Raw genomic sequence first — 17910 nt, forward strand, 5'->3', positions numbered from 1 at the left:
ATTAAGGGAAGGCTGTTTGCAGTGATTGTGGATAGGAAGAATCTGGAAAAGGGCGACAGCAATCTCTGCACAACCTATAACAATTTTTTAGCTTAATTAGTGAGTTTTCATATTTAGACTATGCCATGAGGGGCTCCAATTACTCTTGCCCTGGGGAACCACACATGCTAGGGTGGCCTGGCCCTGGGAATTCCAGAGGAAGGAACTTTGCCTTGGCAGTACTTGAGACGCTTCCCTGGGGACATGGAGCTTGGGCCTGAGGAGAAGAGAAGGAGAAAGAAGAATTTCTGGCAGAGGGACCATCACACTGAAGGGCATGGAGACTGAAAGTGTCAGCTGATATGTGGGAAGTCAGGCTTTCCATGAGGAAATCAAGAGTGGAAGAGTAGAAACCAAGGTTATAAAAGGAGAAGGAGATGAGCCCACGGACAGTGTGGACGGCTAGGACATGATGAAGTGTCCTGTATTCTCTGCATAGATCCCATTTAGATAAACTGATGTTCACAACATCTGATATTCACACCAGCAGGTGACAGCCTTTGAATTTCCTTCTGTAGACAGTGGGAGGTCATTGCAAGTTTGAGGAGTTTTGACCAGGTCCACTGAGTAAAGGTCGTGCTCTGGCTTGCCATGAGGACAGGGAGTCTGGGCGACGAAGCGTCAGCACCAAGGAGCAGGTGACAGTATAGAACAGCGGGGAGGGGTCAAGAGGTAACATTTCTGAGATAACAGAAAGGAAGAAAGAGGTAGAGAAAGAGAGGAAAAGGACTCCAAGTCTTTGTGCCTGGATTTTTAAGAGGTTGGTGATGCCATTTGATGAAAAAGATTTTTATTGGAATACAGGACATTTTGTTCATAGGTTGAAGGCAGAACTGACAGGATTTGCTGTGGGACTGAATGTGGGGTGAGAGAGAGAGAGGAGTCAAAAATGATTTTAAGGTTTCTAAGCTGAGCAAATGGAAGGATAGAGTTGCTATAAAAGCTAAGGCCGAGACGACCCTTTTAAGGAGGCTTGGCTGCTTTGGAAGGAGCCTTTGGTGGTTGGGTGACCAACTTTGCCAACCAGAAGTGTGACCATATCCAGTCCTCAGACTATACTGGGTACCCCAGTGGGCGGTGGGTGGTGGGGGTGGGGTTATTAGGAGGAAGAAAGGCATTGCACTTGAACACATGGCTTGAAGTTTGTACGTGTTCCTTAGCCTTCAGCATAAATAATCACCCATTTGTTTGGTAATGTGTTGTCCACAGAAAGTGTGTGCCTAGAGTAAACAAAGGAAAACATTCATGACTGACTAAGAATTGTTGAGCGTGCATTGGATGTACGGACAGGACTGTGCAACATGAGGAATCACAGAATGTAATCCGTGGATCTTTTTGATAATCAGAAACCTCCATTTCCAGGGTTCCAACTCAAGCTTTCAAATAGCTCATACATCCAATGTCTTGGAGGCTCCCAACAGTAATATCACGTGTGTAGACAGAGGAGGGCTTTTATCATGTAATATGCATTTCTAAGTTGCCAAGTAATCTTTTCCAAAGGAGAACACAGAAGTAAAGAGAGATCTGTCAGCTGCATGGTAGGACAATGACTGAGTCTAGTTTATCTCAACACACGCAGGCTTTGCGCCAGCATTTCCTGGATTCTAACACTCTATTTTCCTCTATCCTCCAGGCTTTCTAAAAACAAACATTTGAATATTAAGCTTATTCGTCTTTCATATTCCATTATGTGATTATAAGTCTTAACGAAAACTATTTTTTGAACTGTAAGACTTTCTTGAACTGTAAATTTAAATTTTGGTTAGTTGCACAATTTGGCGCACACTCCTCTGCACGCCCTGAGTTCCCTTTGCCTTTCTGCAAACCTTGCTCTGTGGGGATTGCTTAGGTCACAGTTCTTTGGGTGGGGAGTTATAACCGCTATCCAAAGAGTTTGTTCTCTCCGGGTCTTCCAGAAAGGTAGGGCAAAAGCCTTCTAAAATGATCTTAATAAGATGAGGGCTACAAAAACAACAGACAAGGTGTGGAAACGTGTTCAGTCACCAGTTTCATTTATGACCTTTGGCGCCTTCTGCCTCAGCAGCTTTAAAAGTCAACAAAGACTGTCAGTGAGACAGTGAGGGTGGGCTCTCCGGAGATGGAAAGTTAAACCTGGGCTAGGACTTTACAGCAGGAGGCGCAGCCTTGGAGGTTTAAGAAAAGGTTCACCTCCAACCGTTAGCTACAAAAATTGCTGGCTCGGTGAAGTGACGTTTCCTCTGAGGAGGCTGGCCTCCACCTGGGAATCTGCTGACAGGTCACGTTTCAGAAACGCCAGGTACTTGGGACAAAAAAACAAAACTACATACTCCAATTAGAGACCCATCTTCCTTCCTTCCTTCCTTCCTTCCTTCCTTCCTTCCTTCCTTCCTTCCTTCCTTCCTTCCTTCCTTCCTTCCTTCCTTCCTTCCCTCCCTCCCTCCCTCCCTCCCGTCCTTCCTCCCTCCCTTCCTTTTCCCCTTATTATCTTTCTTTATTATGTGTTTATTTTTTATTTGTATTTTTTTCCTTCTACACCTTCCCCTCTCTTCGTCAGCAAACTGCCCACCCCTAAATATCCACCCACCCCATCCCGGCTTCTCCTTTTCACCTCCGGGGGACTCGCTGGCTCATTCCGCTGCTCCGGTCCTTTGCCATCGCCAATTCTCATCCTCACTGACCCCTTCAAGCTCCAGGAAAGCGTCTCGGCACCGCCATCCTTCGCTTTCCCAGGCGGAGACTGTCGCACCCCAGATCTAGCCTCTCCTGGGCGGCTCTATCGCGCCCCCTCTCCCGCCCCCACCAGCTTGGGGCGCCCGCCGCCCTCCCAGCGCCTCCCGGAGTTCCATCCGCGCGCCCGCCCCAGCGGCCACAGCTGCGGCTTGCCGGGTGGCCCGGCCTCCCCGAGTCGCCCCGCCCCGATCCAGCTCCGCCCCCGCCCGCCGCTCCCTGATTGGCCTCCCGCTCCCTTCTCCCCGGGCTCCTCTCCTCCCCTTTGCCCAATGGGCACCACCACCTGGTCCAAAAATTCCCCGGAGAGCACCCTGGGGCTCTGCAATCGCTAACTCCCTCCCGGTGGCTGTGACGGCCGCGGCGGGGCGCAGAGAGGGGAGGGGACGCGGAGGAGGGAGGACGAGGAGGAGGAGCAAAGGTGTTGGAGAGAAAACTTCTGAAAGAAACAGGAAACCTGACGGGGAGGCGGCGGCTGAGGCTCTCGGGGCCCCCCGCCTGCGCAGGTCGCGGGGTGTCTCCGGCTGACGCTTCGCTCCTGGCCAGCTCCCCCGGCGCTGGACAGGGCTGAGCCCCCACACTCGGCTCCGCCCGTGCCCTCCGCCGCTGCTCTCTGCCGGGCTGTCGTGCGCTCCATGCTGCCTCTGCGGCGGCGGCTTCCTTGAAAGGGCAGGAGGGCGCAGAGAAGAGGAAGGACGTCTACTTTGGAGCATGAAGCAGCATGTCTGATAAAATGTCCAGCTTCCTCTACATAGGGGACATCGTGTCCCTGTACGCGGAGGGCTCGGTCAACGGCTTCATCAGCACCCTGGGGTAAGCCGGGGGCGGGCTGGGCAGCACTGGCGCTCCGTCTCCTCGGAGCCCATCCCCGTCCCTCCACGCACCAACTGGTCCTCCTGCTCCCGCCGAGCGTGGCCCGGCCGCCGGCTAGGGTCTGCGCCCGCGGACAGAGCCGTGCATTCGGGTCGCTGGTTCGCTGGGAGCTGCCCGGAGAGGCAACACTTTCTCAGCAAGTTCATAATCTCAAACTTAGAGACACATCCGAAAAGGAGGAAGTGATTCAAAAGCTCTGAGACAGGCCGGCGAAGTCTTCGCTGGCTTCTCCTTGGGTTATTTTGATTACCATGTTTGTTTCCCCTTAAAGGTAAAACAGCACACCTCCTCTCCCCATCTTTTCTCGCTACCACTCTCAGCCCCTGTCTCTCAGGGTTGGGTTTGTAAGAGCAGAGGATGAAAGTCCGTGGCTTTGGACATGAAACTCAAGCGAAGTGGTGAGCCAAAGTGTGGCTTTTGCCCCGCGGGAGCAGCTCCCGGTGCCCTCTTCGCTAATTTCCTTTTGGCCTTGCCGAACTAGGACTCGTCCCGCGGTCGGGGACACAGCCTGGGGGCCTCAGAGATCACGGTGCTAGAACTCAGACCTGCTTTCACCACTTCCCGGGCCTTGGCCCACTGAAATGCTGAATCTCCTTTTGGAAATCAGCCAACTGCAGTGCTCTTGAGATTTGGATTGGTTTATGAATGGATATATACATGCATACATACATACATACATACATATATACACACACACACATATATACATATATATGTATATATATTGCTAGATGGTTAAGTAAGACTTCCTTGATTACTAGTATTTTCTCTATGTCTTGACTGAAAATACTAGGTCACAGTTTAAATGCACACTGCAATATATTTTGATGTGTCTATACATTTTTTGTTACCTAATGGTCTCAGCACGTAGACTGCCGAGAGAATTCAGGCTGCAGAACTGGTGTTTCTACTCCTGCTGGTCACTTTTCTGTTAGGTTTTAGGGTACATGACTTAACATGCAATGCTCCTAGACCATGACTTCCAGCCATGTTATAACGGGAGTGGTGCCTACTCGACAGCGGACTGGAAGTCACCAGAACTTCCATAGATTCTGTTACCGTGTTTCCCCGAAATTAAGATCTAGCTGGGCCATCAGCTGTAATGCGTCTTTTGGAGGAAAATTTAATATAAGACCGGGTATTATATTATATTGTATTATATTATGCAATTATAAATTTTTGCTCCAAAAATTTGCACTTGTATATTATGCAATTATAAATTTTTGCTCCAAAAATTTTGCTCCAAAAATTTGCAATTTGCTGCAATTGTATTATATTATGCAATTATAAATTTTTGCTCCAAAAGACGCATTAGAGCTGATGGTCCAGTTAGGTCTTATTTTCCGGGAAACACGGTATTTATGCATCCCCCCTAAGTGGGTGAAAGTAGGGAAGTGGGTTTAATTTAATCCCTTAAGGTCAATGTTATTTACTTGTGAAACTGAAGTGTGCAAAAAAAAAAAAAAAAGCGTGGCAAGTGCTTATGCTGGGTTTGTCAATCATGAGCTACCATTTGTTTCTGAGAGAATTCATAGTGTAAGGTCAATTTTTGGGCCCCAATAACATTTTGCTGATGAATTCTGTGTTTTTGACCCTTGCCCTCCATAGATTCTCTGGGGGTGTGTAACGTGGTAGTTAAGCAGGGAGCACTTCAGGGCCAGAATGCTGCAGGTCAAATCCTGGCTTCTCCACTTGTGTCCCTTATGAGCACCTTATGACGCAGGTCAAGTTACATAATTGCTCTGTATTTCAGTTTCCTCTGGTCTAAAAAGCAGGAGCATTCATGGTTTCTGTCTCAGAAGATTGTGGTGAGGAAGAGTAAGTTAATATATGGAAAGTGCTTAGCATGGGACCTGGCATATAATAAACACTTACATAAAGTGTTAACTCTTGTAACTGTGAGCAGTAGTTATACTTGTGGACAAAATCATAAAAAGGATTAGGAATAGAGTACTCCTATCAAACCTAGACAAACAAAAGATCATGTTTTTGTAGTGTCTTATTCAGCAGAGGTATGTGTATGTGTAACTATAATGCATATAGGGCTTTAGATAGGAAATCAGAAAGCTACAGTGTTAGCAGTTGTGGAGTCTGTCTTGCTAATTTTAGAGGTACAGGAACTGAAGGGAAGAGAAGTGAAGAGACTTACCCAAGAAACAGGACATTAATGCTGAAGCTGGAACTGTAACCCTGTCTCTAGATTCTCAGCCAAGTGCTAGTTTATTTGGTTGCACATCATAATCTTTATGCCTTGAGTGAAAAATAAGCTTGACTTTTCATGTAGCATATATGTTTCTATAAATGTTTCTTGTTTGTATTCAATATTTCTTGCTGGTGTTTTGAAAGTTGAGTTTCTTTAGGATGTGTTTGTGCAGTATTATTTTTCTGTTAACAAACTGAGTCTTGTTGAGGGTACAATGACAAGACTTCCACGCAGCTAATTCTAAGCTGGGGAAGGGTCTTTAGAAATGCTGCTATTGGTGAAGCTTGGTGCTTTGATTGGATATTCTTTTTCTTTAACCTATGGAACCACATCGCCCTCTGATTTTCAGGAGTTACGAAGCTTGCAGGAGCATACGTCCATGCCGTATAATATGTGATCAGGCAGAGTAGCATCACCAACTTTATTAGCTTAGAAGACAATTGGTAGATATTTATTTTGCAAGTTTGTTTTAGGGCTGTGAAATCAAAGGATCATAGTAATCAATGTTTTCCATTATATTGCTGTAGGGTCATTATTTATACACTTTCTGTATCAAAGAGAGTGCATACTTCTAGTTGAATTTCCTTGCTCTTCTATTAGTTGGAGATCTTGTCTTAGGTCTGCTGCTAGTTAGCTATGTTCATGTTACTCATTCTCTTTTCATGTCAGCTTGTCTTTCTGGAGACTAAGAAGGAGAGTATATGCTATGCCCACCCCCCTGGGGTATATAAAAATGAATGAAAGAGACAGAAATGAAAGAGCACAATTTTATTTTTTTTAGAAAGTTGCTAGGAAAATCCATATTATGCTTATATTTTTGTGGTCCTTAAATTTCTTTAAAAGGTTTTTGAATTGTTAAAGTGAATCAGGAGCTGGATTGGAGACATTGGTATTGTATCTATTTAGCTAAAATAGTTTGTCCCACTGTAATATTAAAAACTCAGTGGAAGAGCTAAATATTAGGCTTAAAGTTTCTGATTTCTATTTTAGCTCTTTATCTATTTGACACTTTTGAGAGCATAATGTTCTTTTTTTTAACTTTTGTTTTATTAGTTTCAGGCATACAAAACAATGTAATAGTTAAACATTTATCATTTGTATCCTTCTCACAGTGATAACCCCCTTCCCCCCATCTACTACCCCTCTGACATCACATACAGCCATTACATTTCCACTGTCTCTATTCCTAATGCTATATATATGTGTGTAGTTGACATTCATTATTGTTCAGCTTCAGCTTCAGGTGTACAGTGCAGTGATCAGGCATCTACGTCTTCCCTGAGGTGGTCTCCCTAATGAAACAAGTGTCCATCGGATATCCTACAAAATCTTTACAACATTATTGATTACATTCCCCAAACTGTCTTTGTATCCCCGTGGCAATCTTGTGGTTACCAATTGTGCTTCCTAATCCCCTCACCTTCTCCCTCATCCCCACCCTCCCTCCCATCTAGCAACCCTCAGTTTTTCCTTTATGTCTCTGAGACTGTTTCTGATTAGTTCATTCATTTATTCTTTTCCTTAGATTCCACATATAAGTGAGATCATATGATATTTGTCTTTCTCTGTCTGGCTTATTTCACTTAACATAATGTTCTCTAGGTCCATCCATATTGTTGCAAATGGTAAGATTTCATTCTTCTTTATGGCTGCATAATACTCCATTGTATAAATGTACCACAGTTTCTTAATCCAGTTGTCTACTGATGGGCATTTTGGTTGTTCCCATGTCTTGACTATTGTGTATAGTGCTGCTATAAACATAGGGGTGCATACATTTTTTCGAATTAGAGTTTTGGATTTCTCTGGATAGAAACCTAAGGGTGGAATTGCTGGGTCATACAGTAGTTCTATTTTCAGATTTTTGAGATACCTCCATACTGTTTTCCATAGTGGCTGCACCAATCTGCAATCCCACCAACAGTGCACAAGCGTTCCCTTTGCTCCACATCCTCGCCAGCACTTGTTTGTTGATTTATTGATGATAGCCATTTTGACTGGGGTGAGGTGGTATGATGGTTTTTTTAATTCAACTTAGGAGAGTAGTTAATGAGACCTGAGTTTACAAGCATTTCAAGGAAATAGACACATATTTATTTGTCTACACAGAGTCTGATTTGAATATTTAATATGTAATAAATAAGTTTGGGAAGACATACATTGTTATTATTTAGCTTTGGGGAATTTTTGCAATAAGGTAATACATTTCTCAGATGAAAAAATTACTGAGTTTCACTATATTAGAGTTTAGTAGGCCTCTTTTAGAGGCCCGCCCAACTGGAAATGTGGAAGGATTTTCTTAGGCTCCGTGACCCAGCTTTTAAGTTTGATTTGTCAGTCTGTGAGAAATTAGAATGCCCCAGCTGCAAAGATTTGCATTTCCCCCTCTTTTTTCCCCCCAGTTATTCTTTAACCAGTATTTACCTGATGTTTCTGAATTTTGAATTCTTGCAAACTAAAGTATTGTTCTCCTAGTCTGTGTAGGTGCCAAGGGGGCTAACTTAAAATTTTCTAACTCAATTTTTCATCTAAAGTTCTATTTAGGAAATACTTATATTGACTTAAGGAAGACTGCTTTAAATCTTGTTAAAGGAAGATGGTGAATATATTTTAAATAAATGAATATTTTAATATTGTTACACGTTAGTGTCATAATCATAGTTTTTAGTTTTCATCTATAAGGAAAAGAAGGAGTTTTGGGATATGCTGTACAATTTCACATGCAGTATTAATTGTCCCTTACCCTTCCTCCATTTTCTTTATACTGAAATTTACTTCCCTGCTCTTTGCTACATCTGACATTTCATATTTCTGGGTATATCAGCTTGACCATTGGCCAAATACTACACAGTGGGAGTGAGTATAGCAGAATTCCCAGGGTAGGTGGGATAATAGAATCAGCAAAAGGTACATAATTCCTTTATTGTTTATTCTCTGATGGTTGAGAGGTTAGTAAATGACAAATGTTCGTATAAGTGTGTGTGTGTGTGTGTGTGTGTGTGTGTGTGTGTGTATCTATATATGTATACATGATTGCTGCCTTTAGCTTGAGGTTTCTTCTCGGGATGTACTAAGAATCAACACCCTTTAGTTAAGATCTCAGAAAACTGTCAGGTGATCACACATCCGTGCAGTGACCGCAAAGCATCATCATCATCACAGGAGGCACAGTGAGGCTTTGGTTAATGACAGACGCATACACAATGGTGGTCCCAGAAGATTATAATGGGGCTGAAAAATTCCTATCGCCTAGTGACCTCTTAATGTGGTAACAGCTCAGCACAACACATTACTCACGTGTTTGTAGTGATGCCGGTGTAAATAAACCTACTGCACAGTCAGCTATATAAAAGTATAGCACATGCAATTACAGTCATAGGCTATATACATCTAGGTTTGTGTAAGTGCACTCTACGATGTTTGCGCAAATGCGTTAACTACACATTTCTCAGACTGGATCGTTAAGTGGAGTGTCACTGTAGTCTCTTACTTAGCCAGAGTGACAGAAGATGGAGGCCCTCACTTTTATTTCCTTCTTTATTTTGGCCACTTCAGTGAACTTCTCAATTCCTTTGTTTCCTTGTTCAGTGATGGACATTGAGCAGGGTGATGGTGGGTCACATAGTTTATAATTCTGACGTAATTACTTAGATGAACAAAATTGTGTAAAGGCTTACATTTTGTTGTTCCCAGGTACTGTCCCTTGAATTTCCTTTCCTGGTATTTTTTTTTTCTGCTTAAATTTATGATATTTAAATATTTGCAGATTTGATTTATTATTATCTTTTCTTGTTTTACTCAGCCGTGCTATTCTTATTATAGTTTTAACAAATCTTTCTTTTAATAGGACTGTTTGATCAACAAAAAGTCATAGATGAAGCAAAGAATGGTTGTAGTCAGCTTTTATTTTTGCATGATTTGTAAGAATCTGTAGTATCTTTGAATTAGAAAGATACCCCTTCCGAGTACCAACCATTAGTCCTACTATCACTAGGTGCATATAAACCTAGCTTTTGTTTTCTCTAAGGCACATGTTATTGTGATAAAAATATCTAACAATGCATTGGACATGTGCATGTGTGTTTAGTGGGGCAGAAGAAGACAATATAATCTTGAATATTGAGTTGTTTTAGAAAGTGGAATTAGTAGTGTCATGTTATGGAACTTGAAATCAGCTGAAGTACAAAGACAGTTTCTGAAGTGGTGAACTTAAAGTCTATTTTAAGCTGAAAGGTTGACTGTTTCTTAAACTTAGAAGTCATTCCATAAATAACATTGTAGCTTTTAGATCCTCTTTTGGAGAACTCAGATAAATAACTATCCCTCCTCAAGTGCCCCTGATGCTTATCTTTGGTAGAATAGAATTCAGAGACAACCCCTTGGCCGCATTCTACATTTTATAGAAGCTTTTTTTTTTTTTTTGCATAGGTAATACTTTTGATAATTACATTTTCCCTTTCGGTCAGTTCTTGGACAGATAATATGTGGGTAACTTACAGAATACTATACACTCAAACTTTAAAACTTAAATTCCAGGCACAGGGTGTGGCTTCAAATATAAATATAAAGGAAGGAATAACTGTAGACTTTTATGACAAATTTAGAGCATAATAACAATGAATTTTACTTTATTTTTAAATATCAGGGTTTGGTGATGGATTGTCAGATTATAATCAAAATAGTGAAACTTTAATGATCATTCACTCATTCATTCATTTATTTAATGTATAAAACCATACCTTTCAAATGTGTTGCCTATTTTGTGTGTGGTTATCTTTCTACTTCCATGAAGATTTAGGTGGGGAAGTTTTCAATATATGCCTTTAGAAAACCATAATTCTAATTAAAATATGTAAAATAAGATACATGGAAAATAGTGCAAGAAAATAGAACAGCATAATAACAGTTTTGATACTGCATGGTGAATGGATGGGTGATTTTAATTTTTATATCTCATATCTTTCCCAGATTCTATGTATGTTTCAGGAAAGTTAACTGACACGAAAATAATGTTTTTAAAGATTCTTCAATTTCTTATTATTGTTAATCAACAATATTTGTTTTAAAAAGCATAAATAAAGCATTTTCCTGGTCATAGTCAGTGGAGGAAAACCACAAACTAGGAAATTGCATGTTGCTGAAATAGATGGTCAGATGTTTACCATAAAAAAAATTTTGTTCCTGCTTATTTCGGTGTTTTAAAATGTATTATGGAAGAATGTTTGTCTGGCCCAGCAATGCTGAGCAATTATAAATGGTTGATTTAACTTATGCAGTAAATATATAGTCTGTTTAATTTTAGAAGTCTGTTTATACATGTGAAAAGTAAACACTTTAGCATGGATGACTTGGTCACTTTAGTGATCTTAGTACTCGCTATGAAACTTTTATTGTCTGAGTCAGTTTCTGTAGGCATTAGTTTGTGAGAGACTTTTTGTGTGTGTGATTGAAATCAATTGATCAAGTGTTTGTAATAAATATCAACTTTAATCTCAAAATTGAAAGTGTGTCCACATCATGTGTGAAGTCCTTGTGTCATTCCTGGTGATGTGGTTTATGCTAGAGCATGCTGCATATTGAATCACTAATTCACTCAACAAATATTTTATGAATTCTGACTATGTGCTGGGGATACATTATCAAGAGATGCCAAATACTAAGCTCTATTTAATTATTGTCTCAAAAACGCAAACTTCCTTTGAGAATTTGGAGTATGACACTTGCCTAGGATCTAGGGGAGACATAAAGGCATTTGACGCCTTCTTTGCTTTTAGTAATGTAAATGCCACAAATCAGGAACCGACTCTCTCTTTTTAATCCTTGTACTGCACACAATTCCTGGTACATACTAGGTGTTTAATAAATAATTTTGAAACCAATGTAGTAATTACTTAGTAATGGAGATAAGACTGGTATTGAATAGCTACAACATAAAGCAATTCTTTTCAAATGCCACGATGACTGAAAACAGTGTTGTAGGGAGTTAGCAGAGGATTCTTTCTATTTGGCTAATATGACCTGGGGAGGGCTTCAAGGAGGAAATGGTATTTGAGATAAACTTTGAAAGGATCATTAGGATGAATGTCTGTCTGAAATTTGTACCCATAATTTGATCATGTATTCTTGGTACATTTTTGTTTCATTGAAGAAACGTCCAGCATCACTAATCATCAGAGAAATGCAAATAAAAACCACAATGAGATATCACCTCACCCCAGTCAGAATGGCTGTCATCAACAAGACAAATAGTAACAAGTGTTGGAGAGACTGTGGAGAAAAAGGAACCCTCATACACTGTTGGTGGGAATGCAGACTGGTGCAGCTGCTATGGAAGGCAGTGTGGAGGTTCCTCAAAAAATTACGAATAGAATTACCATATGACCCAGCAATCCCTCTCCTGGGTATCCACCCCAAAAATCTGAAAACATTTATCCATAAAGACAAGTGTGCTCCAATGTTCATTGCAGCTTTGTTTACGGTGGCCAAGACATGGAAACAACTAAATGTCCTTCGATAGCTGAATGGATAAAGAAGTTGTGGTATATATACACGATGGAATACTATTCAGCGATAAGAAAAGATGATATAGGAACATTTGTGACAACATGGATGGATCTTGAGATTATAATGCTAAGCGAAATAAGTCAGACAGAAAAAGGAGAGAACCATATGATTTCACTTATATGTGGTATTAAACTGAAAACAACAAAAGAAAAAGACAAACAAGTGAAAGAACAAAAAGTCATAGACATAGACAATAGTTTAGGGGTTACTAGAGAGTAAAGGGGGAGGGGAGAGCGGGGCTCTAGAAGAGGGTAAACGGGGTATAATATATGGTGATGGAAAGAGAACTGACTCTGGGTAGTGAACACACAATGTGAGATATAGATGATGTAATACAGAATTGTACAACTGAAATCTATGTAACTTTACTAACAATTGTCACCCCAATCAACTTTAAAGAAAAAAAAAGAAAAAACCTTGGTAAAATTTTACTGTCCATTCTAATAGCTCCAAAAATGAAGGTAACAATTTGATATTATTGAGATAAGCAAAGATAGAAGATATAATCTAAGAACATATTTTATACTTATTTACCAAATGTGAGAAGTTTAAGTATGGTTCAGACCCTCTAAGTTTACTTAGATGGCCTTTAATCCTTGTCGTGTACGCTAAATTTACTGATACCTGAAATAATGAGGACAGAACAAGAAGAAGATTGGCAATTATTTGGGAGAATTTATGCAATGTTTCTAACTCCTTTGGATATTCTAGTCTTATTCCTTTCCTCCTTATTTCTCCCTACTTCCAATGTTTCATAGTTTTCCTTCATTAATAATGAAATCAAAGTCTTAATATATCCCTGGAAGCTTTGGCAATAATGACAACTTTTCATCTCAAATAGTTCTAAATGTTTTTGCCTCATAGTGCCTATGACTGTTCAACACACACACAGTCTCTCTCTCTCTCTCTCTCTCTCTTTCTCCCCCCCTCCCTCATTCTCTCCTTCCTTCCCTCCCTCCCCCCAATTTGGTATAGAACACCCTTCTGGTATGTATGGAGTCCACTATGCTGTCTTTTCCTTTTGGCATTTTAATAAACTATAAAGGCCATAGATAGAGTTCTATGAGTGCAGGCAAAGATGTAGGGAGTGAACAAAACATAGTCTATAATCATATTTAAATTCTTAAAATTCACAATGTGTTATTGAGGTTCTATTACTAAGGTGTTTGAGCCACTTTAAAATAGCATCATAAAAATCTCTGTGAAAATTACAAAATGATGGACTTCTATTATATATTAGTTATCCAAAGCAATTCTTTAACACAGTCCTAGAGAAAACTTAGGTTTTTAATTACGTAATTCCCAGATATCTAGCTCTCCAAGACCTTGTGGTAATGACTAATTATGAAACAATCACTAAGAGCGGACACTACTACTCTCCACATATGATCTCCTATTGAAAAAAAGATTCTTCAAATTATGTAAGGAATTATATGGATAATCAGAGCTAAATATAAGAGCCCAGATAAACAACAAAAAACCAACACAAAACAAAATTGGATTAAAAAGTTGTTAACTTTTCTAGTGGCAAATCAAAGTGTATTATGTGTAAAAATTTCAGAGAATTACATGCTCTTCAACTCATGTTCCAACTCACATTCAGTTAAATTATTTGCAAGCCTTGTGTTTTTTGTTTTTGTTTGTTTGTTTCAATTGGGGAAGGGGAACAGGACTTTATTGGGGGAACAGTGTGTACTTCCAGGATATTTTTCCAAGTGAAGTTGTTGTCCTTTCAGTCTTAGCTGTGGAGGGTGCAGCTCAGCTCCAGGTCCAGTTGCCATTGCTAGTTGCAGGGGACGCAGCCCACCATCCCTTGTAGGACTCGAGGAGTTGAACCGGCAGCCTTGTGGTTGAGAGCCAACTGGCCCATGTGGTAATCCAACCTGCAGCCTTTGGAGTTAGGAGCATGGAGCTCCAACCGCCTGAGCCACCGGGCCAGCCCCTTGTGTTAAATTGTCTTGGAACTCTTGAAAAACAATCTATAGGTATCCTTTCCTATCCTAATTCTTACTGTCTGATCTCAAAAGTCCAAAGGAATTGGAAAGCAAGGAATGCTTGATATCACTTTGCCCGTGAGGATAAAATTTAAGAATTGAAAGATTATATTAAATTGGAAAGAAGTTTCTTTTGTTTGTGAGGAGCAGAAACCATCTTTGGCTAGCTTTGGCAAAGAAGGAAATTTATTGTAAGGACACTGGAGGAGCTCCAAGAAACTGAATAATGAGCTCAACAGCTGAGGCCTAAGAAAGGCAGAAACCCAGGGCTGCTGTGGGAATCTCAATAGCAGAAGCTTTTCTCTGGGTCCTGCCATTTGCAAGACTCGGATACAGCAATTCCTATACTGTGTGTCTCTCTTCTTCAATTTCAAAATACAGAGTGATAGAATTTGGCCCCACTTGGATTATTCACCTATGTCCATGAAGGCAAGTCACAATGCCAGTTCTGATTACCAGGGAAATTACTGTGTGTAGGGCTCCAATTTCTGCCTGCTTCTAGTGTAGTGTGGTATGGGGGAAAGAGAGCAAAAAGGACCTGGGCATGAGTTTGGATATCTTCGCCTAGTGGATAATTTAACAGTAACTTCATAGTGCCTTTTAAAATAAATTGTGAAAAAATATACATAACATAAAATTTAGCATCTTAACCATTTTTAAATGTAAAACTCAGTGGCATTAAGTGCATTCACAATATTGGGCAGCCATCACCACTGTCCCTTTCCAGAACTTTTTCATCATCCCAAACAGAAACTCTATACCCTTTTGGCAATAACTCCCCATTTTCTCTCTCACCCCCTTCGTAACCCTGGTCTACTTTCTGTCTATGAATTTACATATTCTAGGGGCCTTATATAAGTGAAACCACATAATACTTGGCTTTTTTTGTGGCTGGCTTAATTTACTTAACCTAATGTTTTCAAGATTTATCCATGTCGTAGCATGTATCAGTACTCCATTCCTTTTTATTGCTGAATAATATTCCATTGTAAGGATACAGCACATTGTGTTTATACATCCATCAGTTGATGGACATTTGGGTCATTTCCACTTTTTGACTGTTATTTATAATTCTGTTATAAATATTTGTGTTCAAATTTCTGTGTGAACATATGTTCGTAATTCTTTTGGGTATATACCTAGCAGTGGAATTGCTAGGTCATATGGTAACATATTTAACATTTTGCCTCAGCCTTTCCTATTCTATTTATCCTTCTTTACATTTTTTCACATCATCTTACACACAATATGTTTTATTGTTTATTGTATCCAGTATTTATCATCTTGTCTACCCATAGTAGAATGTAAGCTCTTTGAAGGCAGAGAGATCTTTTGTTTTGTCACTGAGTATCTCAAGGGCTTGACTCCATAAATATTTATTGAGTGAGTGTTTGTTAAATTAAGATATACATTTCCTCAAATCTCTAAGTAGCTCTAAACATCAGTTCCTCTCTGGAAAAAAGTCAATGTAGTTGTTCATACTTATTAAATGTCTTGAGAATCTATATAGGTAATTATTTTAAGATGGCTGAAAGTTGTCATTGGATTTATGGTACCATTAAATTTTGCTATAATGGTACTTTAATAATTTCTCGGGTCATATCTCCGCACCTGCCCAGCCCAACATCTGATATAAGTTAGTCTGGAAAAAGTAACTATATAGCTTTATTTAATGGTTTGCATATTATAACCACATTAAAGAAAAATTGATATTCCTGAAAGTTTAGCTTTGTTTTCATGTGTGCAAAGAGTGAATCTGTAAGTATTTTGTGGGACCATTGCCTAATTGAGATCAGCCCTTTCTCTTGGTGGATAACATATAATACATCCAGGGAGACATTTTGAACTTTAACTGCTATTGGCAGACAAGTTTAGCTGGAAATACTTTGCAAATACAAAACCAGAGAGTAGCTGAGGAATTTATAGAACTTTAGAAAAATAGAAGAGGGCATATGGCAACCTTTAATTTTTATTTTTGAAATTTAGGAATGTGTCTGGAAAAGGATAGGCATATAAATATAGGTTGGGGGACCAAATGGCCAGTATTTTTGTTCTTCATTAATTTATATTCTATCTACCTATTGACTAAGTCTGTTATATTGTGCTTTGCCTCAAGCTCATTCCAAAAGATACATGTTTGGCCATTCTCTTTAAGAACTTTTAATTCTCCACTGTTGTTATTCACTCTTATTCTTGGAATTCTCATTGACAGCAATGAACAAATGAGAGTGTGTTTGCATACAGTACAGAGAAATAAAGTGAAAGATATAGGTATGTACAAATCACAAAATAGTTTTAATAATTAAAACAATGTCATTCTATTCCCTCTAGGTCTAACATTCTATGATCCTCTATGATATATATTTAAAAATATAATATCTTTAGAAAAGTAATTTTAAGATGAAAGATACCAAATATTATCAGATTTTTGCCTCATTTCTGTAATATCCAAATCAATTCAGTTGAAGTATATCATACCAAGTTGAGACAGTGACTTAAAAAAATCTATTACCCAAATCACCCACTTAGTTACATTAGGAATTCAAAGTAAGTTAATGATTTAAAGACTAGTTGCTTGTGTTTAGCTAGTGTTCAAGGTCATGGCTAATATCAGGGACATAACTACTTAAACATTTGCATTTCAAGTGGATTTTTGGCTTCAACCATGTTTTCAAAGAGGGTCATTTTAGTTGTGGTTTGTTAAAATGAGCAGGGAGGGTAAAAAAAGGAATTTTGTTGTATTCAGGGTTTTGTACTTATGGGTAGGAATGGTAAACACTCTGACATTTTTAAGTCCAATCAAGAGTCATTGTCAATGAAAGTGTTATTTAAAACTTTGCTAAATTAATCCATCTCTACCTAGGGTTGATAACAAATGAGAAAAAGGCCTTTATTTCCCTTTCTTCCCTATTTACCTGGCAGGACATGATGTAATAGATGAGTTCCAATTCTAAACCCATGTGAAAAATGAGCCTCCTTTCCTGATCAGTACAAATGAAGTTATTGTTACCGGTCAGGGTGAAACCAAGTGCTTATTGCCAAAATCTTAGCTGCTAGATAATCACTCAGAAAATCTTTAAAAACATCCTCAAATTGCAAGTATAAAAACACTTTGTTAATTATTGAAGACTCTGAATAAAAAGTTGTTTAGGTAAATTGTCATGTAGAAATTTTGAGAGAGACAGTAATTAGTTTGGCAGTAGATATCCGTCAAGTTATACTGTAAACCTTTTCTAAAGAGTAGACCAACATTCACATTGTACATTTCTCAAAGTGGAAGTTGTAATTAATATAATAAACTCTAAAGAATTAAGATCAACTGCATAACTTAGTGTGAACCCTGTTTAATTTAGAAAAATACATATTAATTTCAATTTCTATATCAAGAGACTGCTAGTTATTCCTTCAAGTTCATTTTTCCCTTCTTTCATACTAACAGAAGTACTTGAATTTATGGGTGCCCAGAATAAAGCCCACATTTGCTAGTGTCCCTTGTAGCCAGGTGTGGCCACAGATTATACTTTGTGG

At 39.4% G+C, this 17910-nt stretch overlaps 1 protein-coding gene across 1 annotated transcript in view; it reads left to right on the top strand.

Annotated features, from left to right (window-relative positions):
• Positions 1-3009: 3009 nt before the first annotated feature.
• ITPR2 (inositol 1,4,5-trisphosphate receptor type 2) overlaps positions 3010-17910 on the top strand; it is a 431615-nt gene continuing 416714 nt past the window's right edge. The window contains exon 1 of the mRNA XM_019737570.2: positions 3010-3561. Coding sequence (XP_019593129.2) covers positions 3470-3561 — 92 coding nt within the window. The 5' untranslated portion in view covers positions 3010-3469. The remainder of the gene's footprint in view (positions 3562-17910) is intronic.

The sequence above is a fragment of the Rhinolophus sinicus genome, linkage group LG02 (assembly GCF_036562045.2).
Source record: "Rhinolophus sinicus isolate RSC01 linkage group LG02, ASM3656204v1, whole genome shotgun sequence".
In the NCBI taxonomy this organism is placed as follows: Eukaryota; Metazoa; Chordata; class Mammalia; order Chiroptera; family Rhinolophidae; genus Rhinolophus; species Rhinolophus sinicus.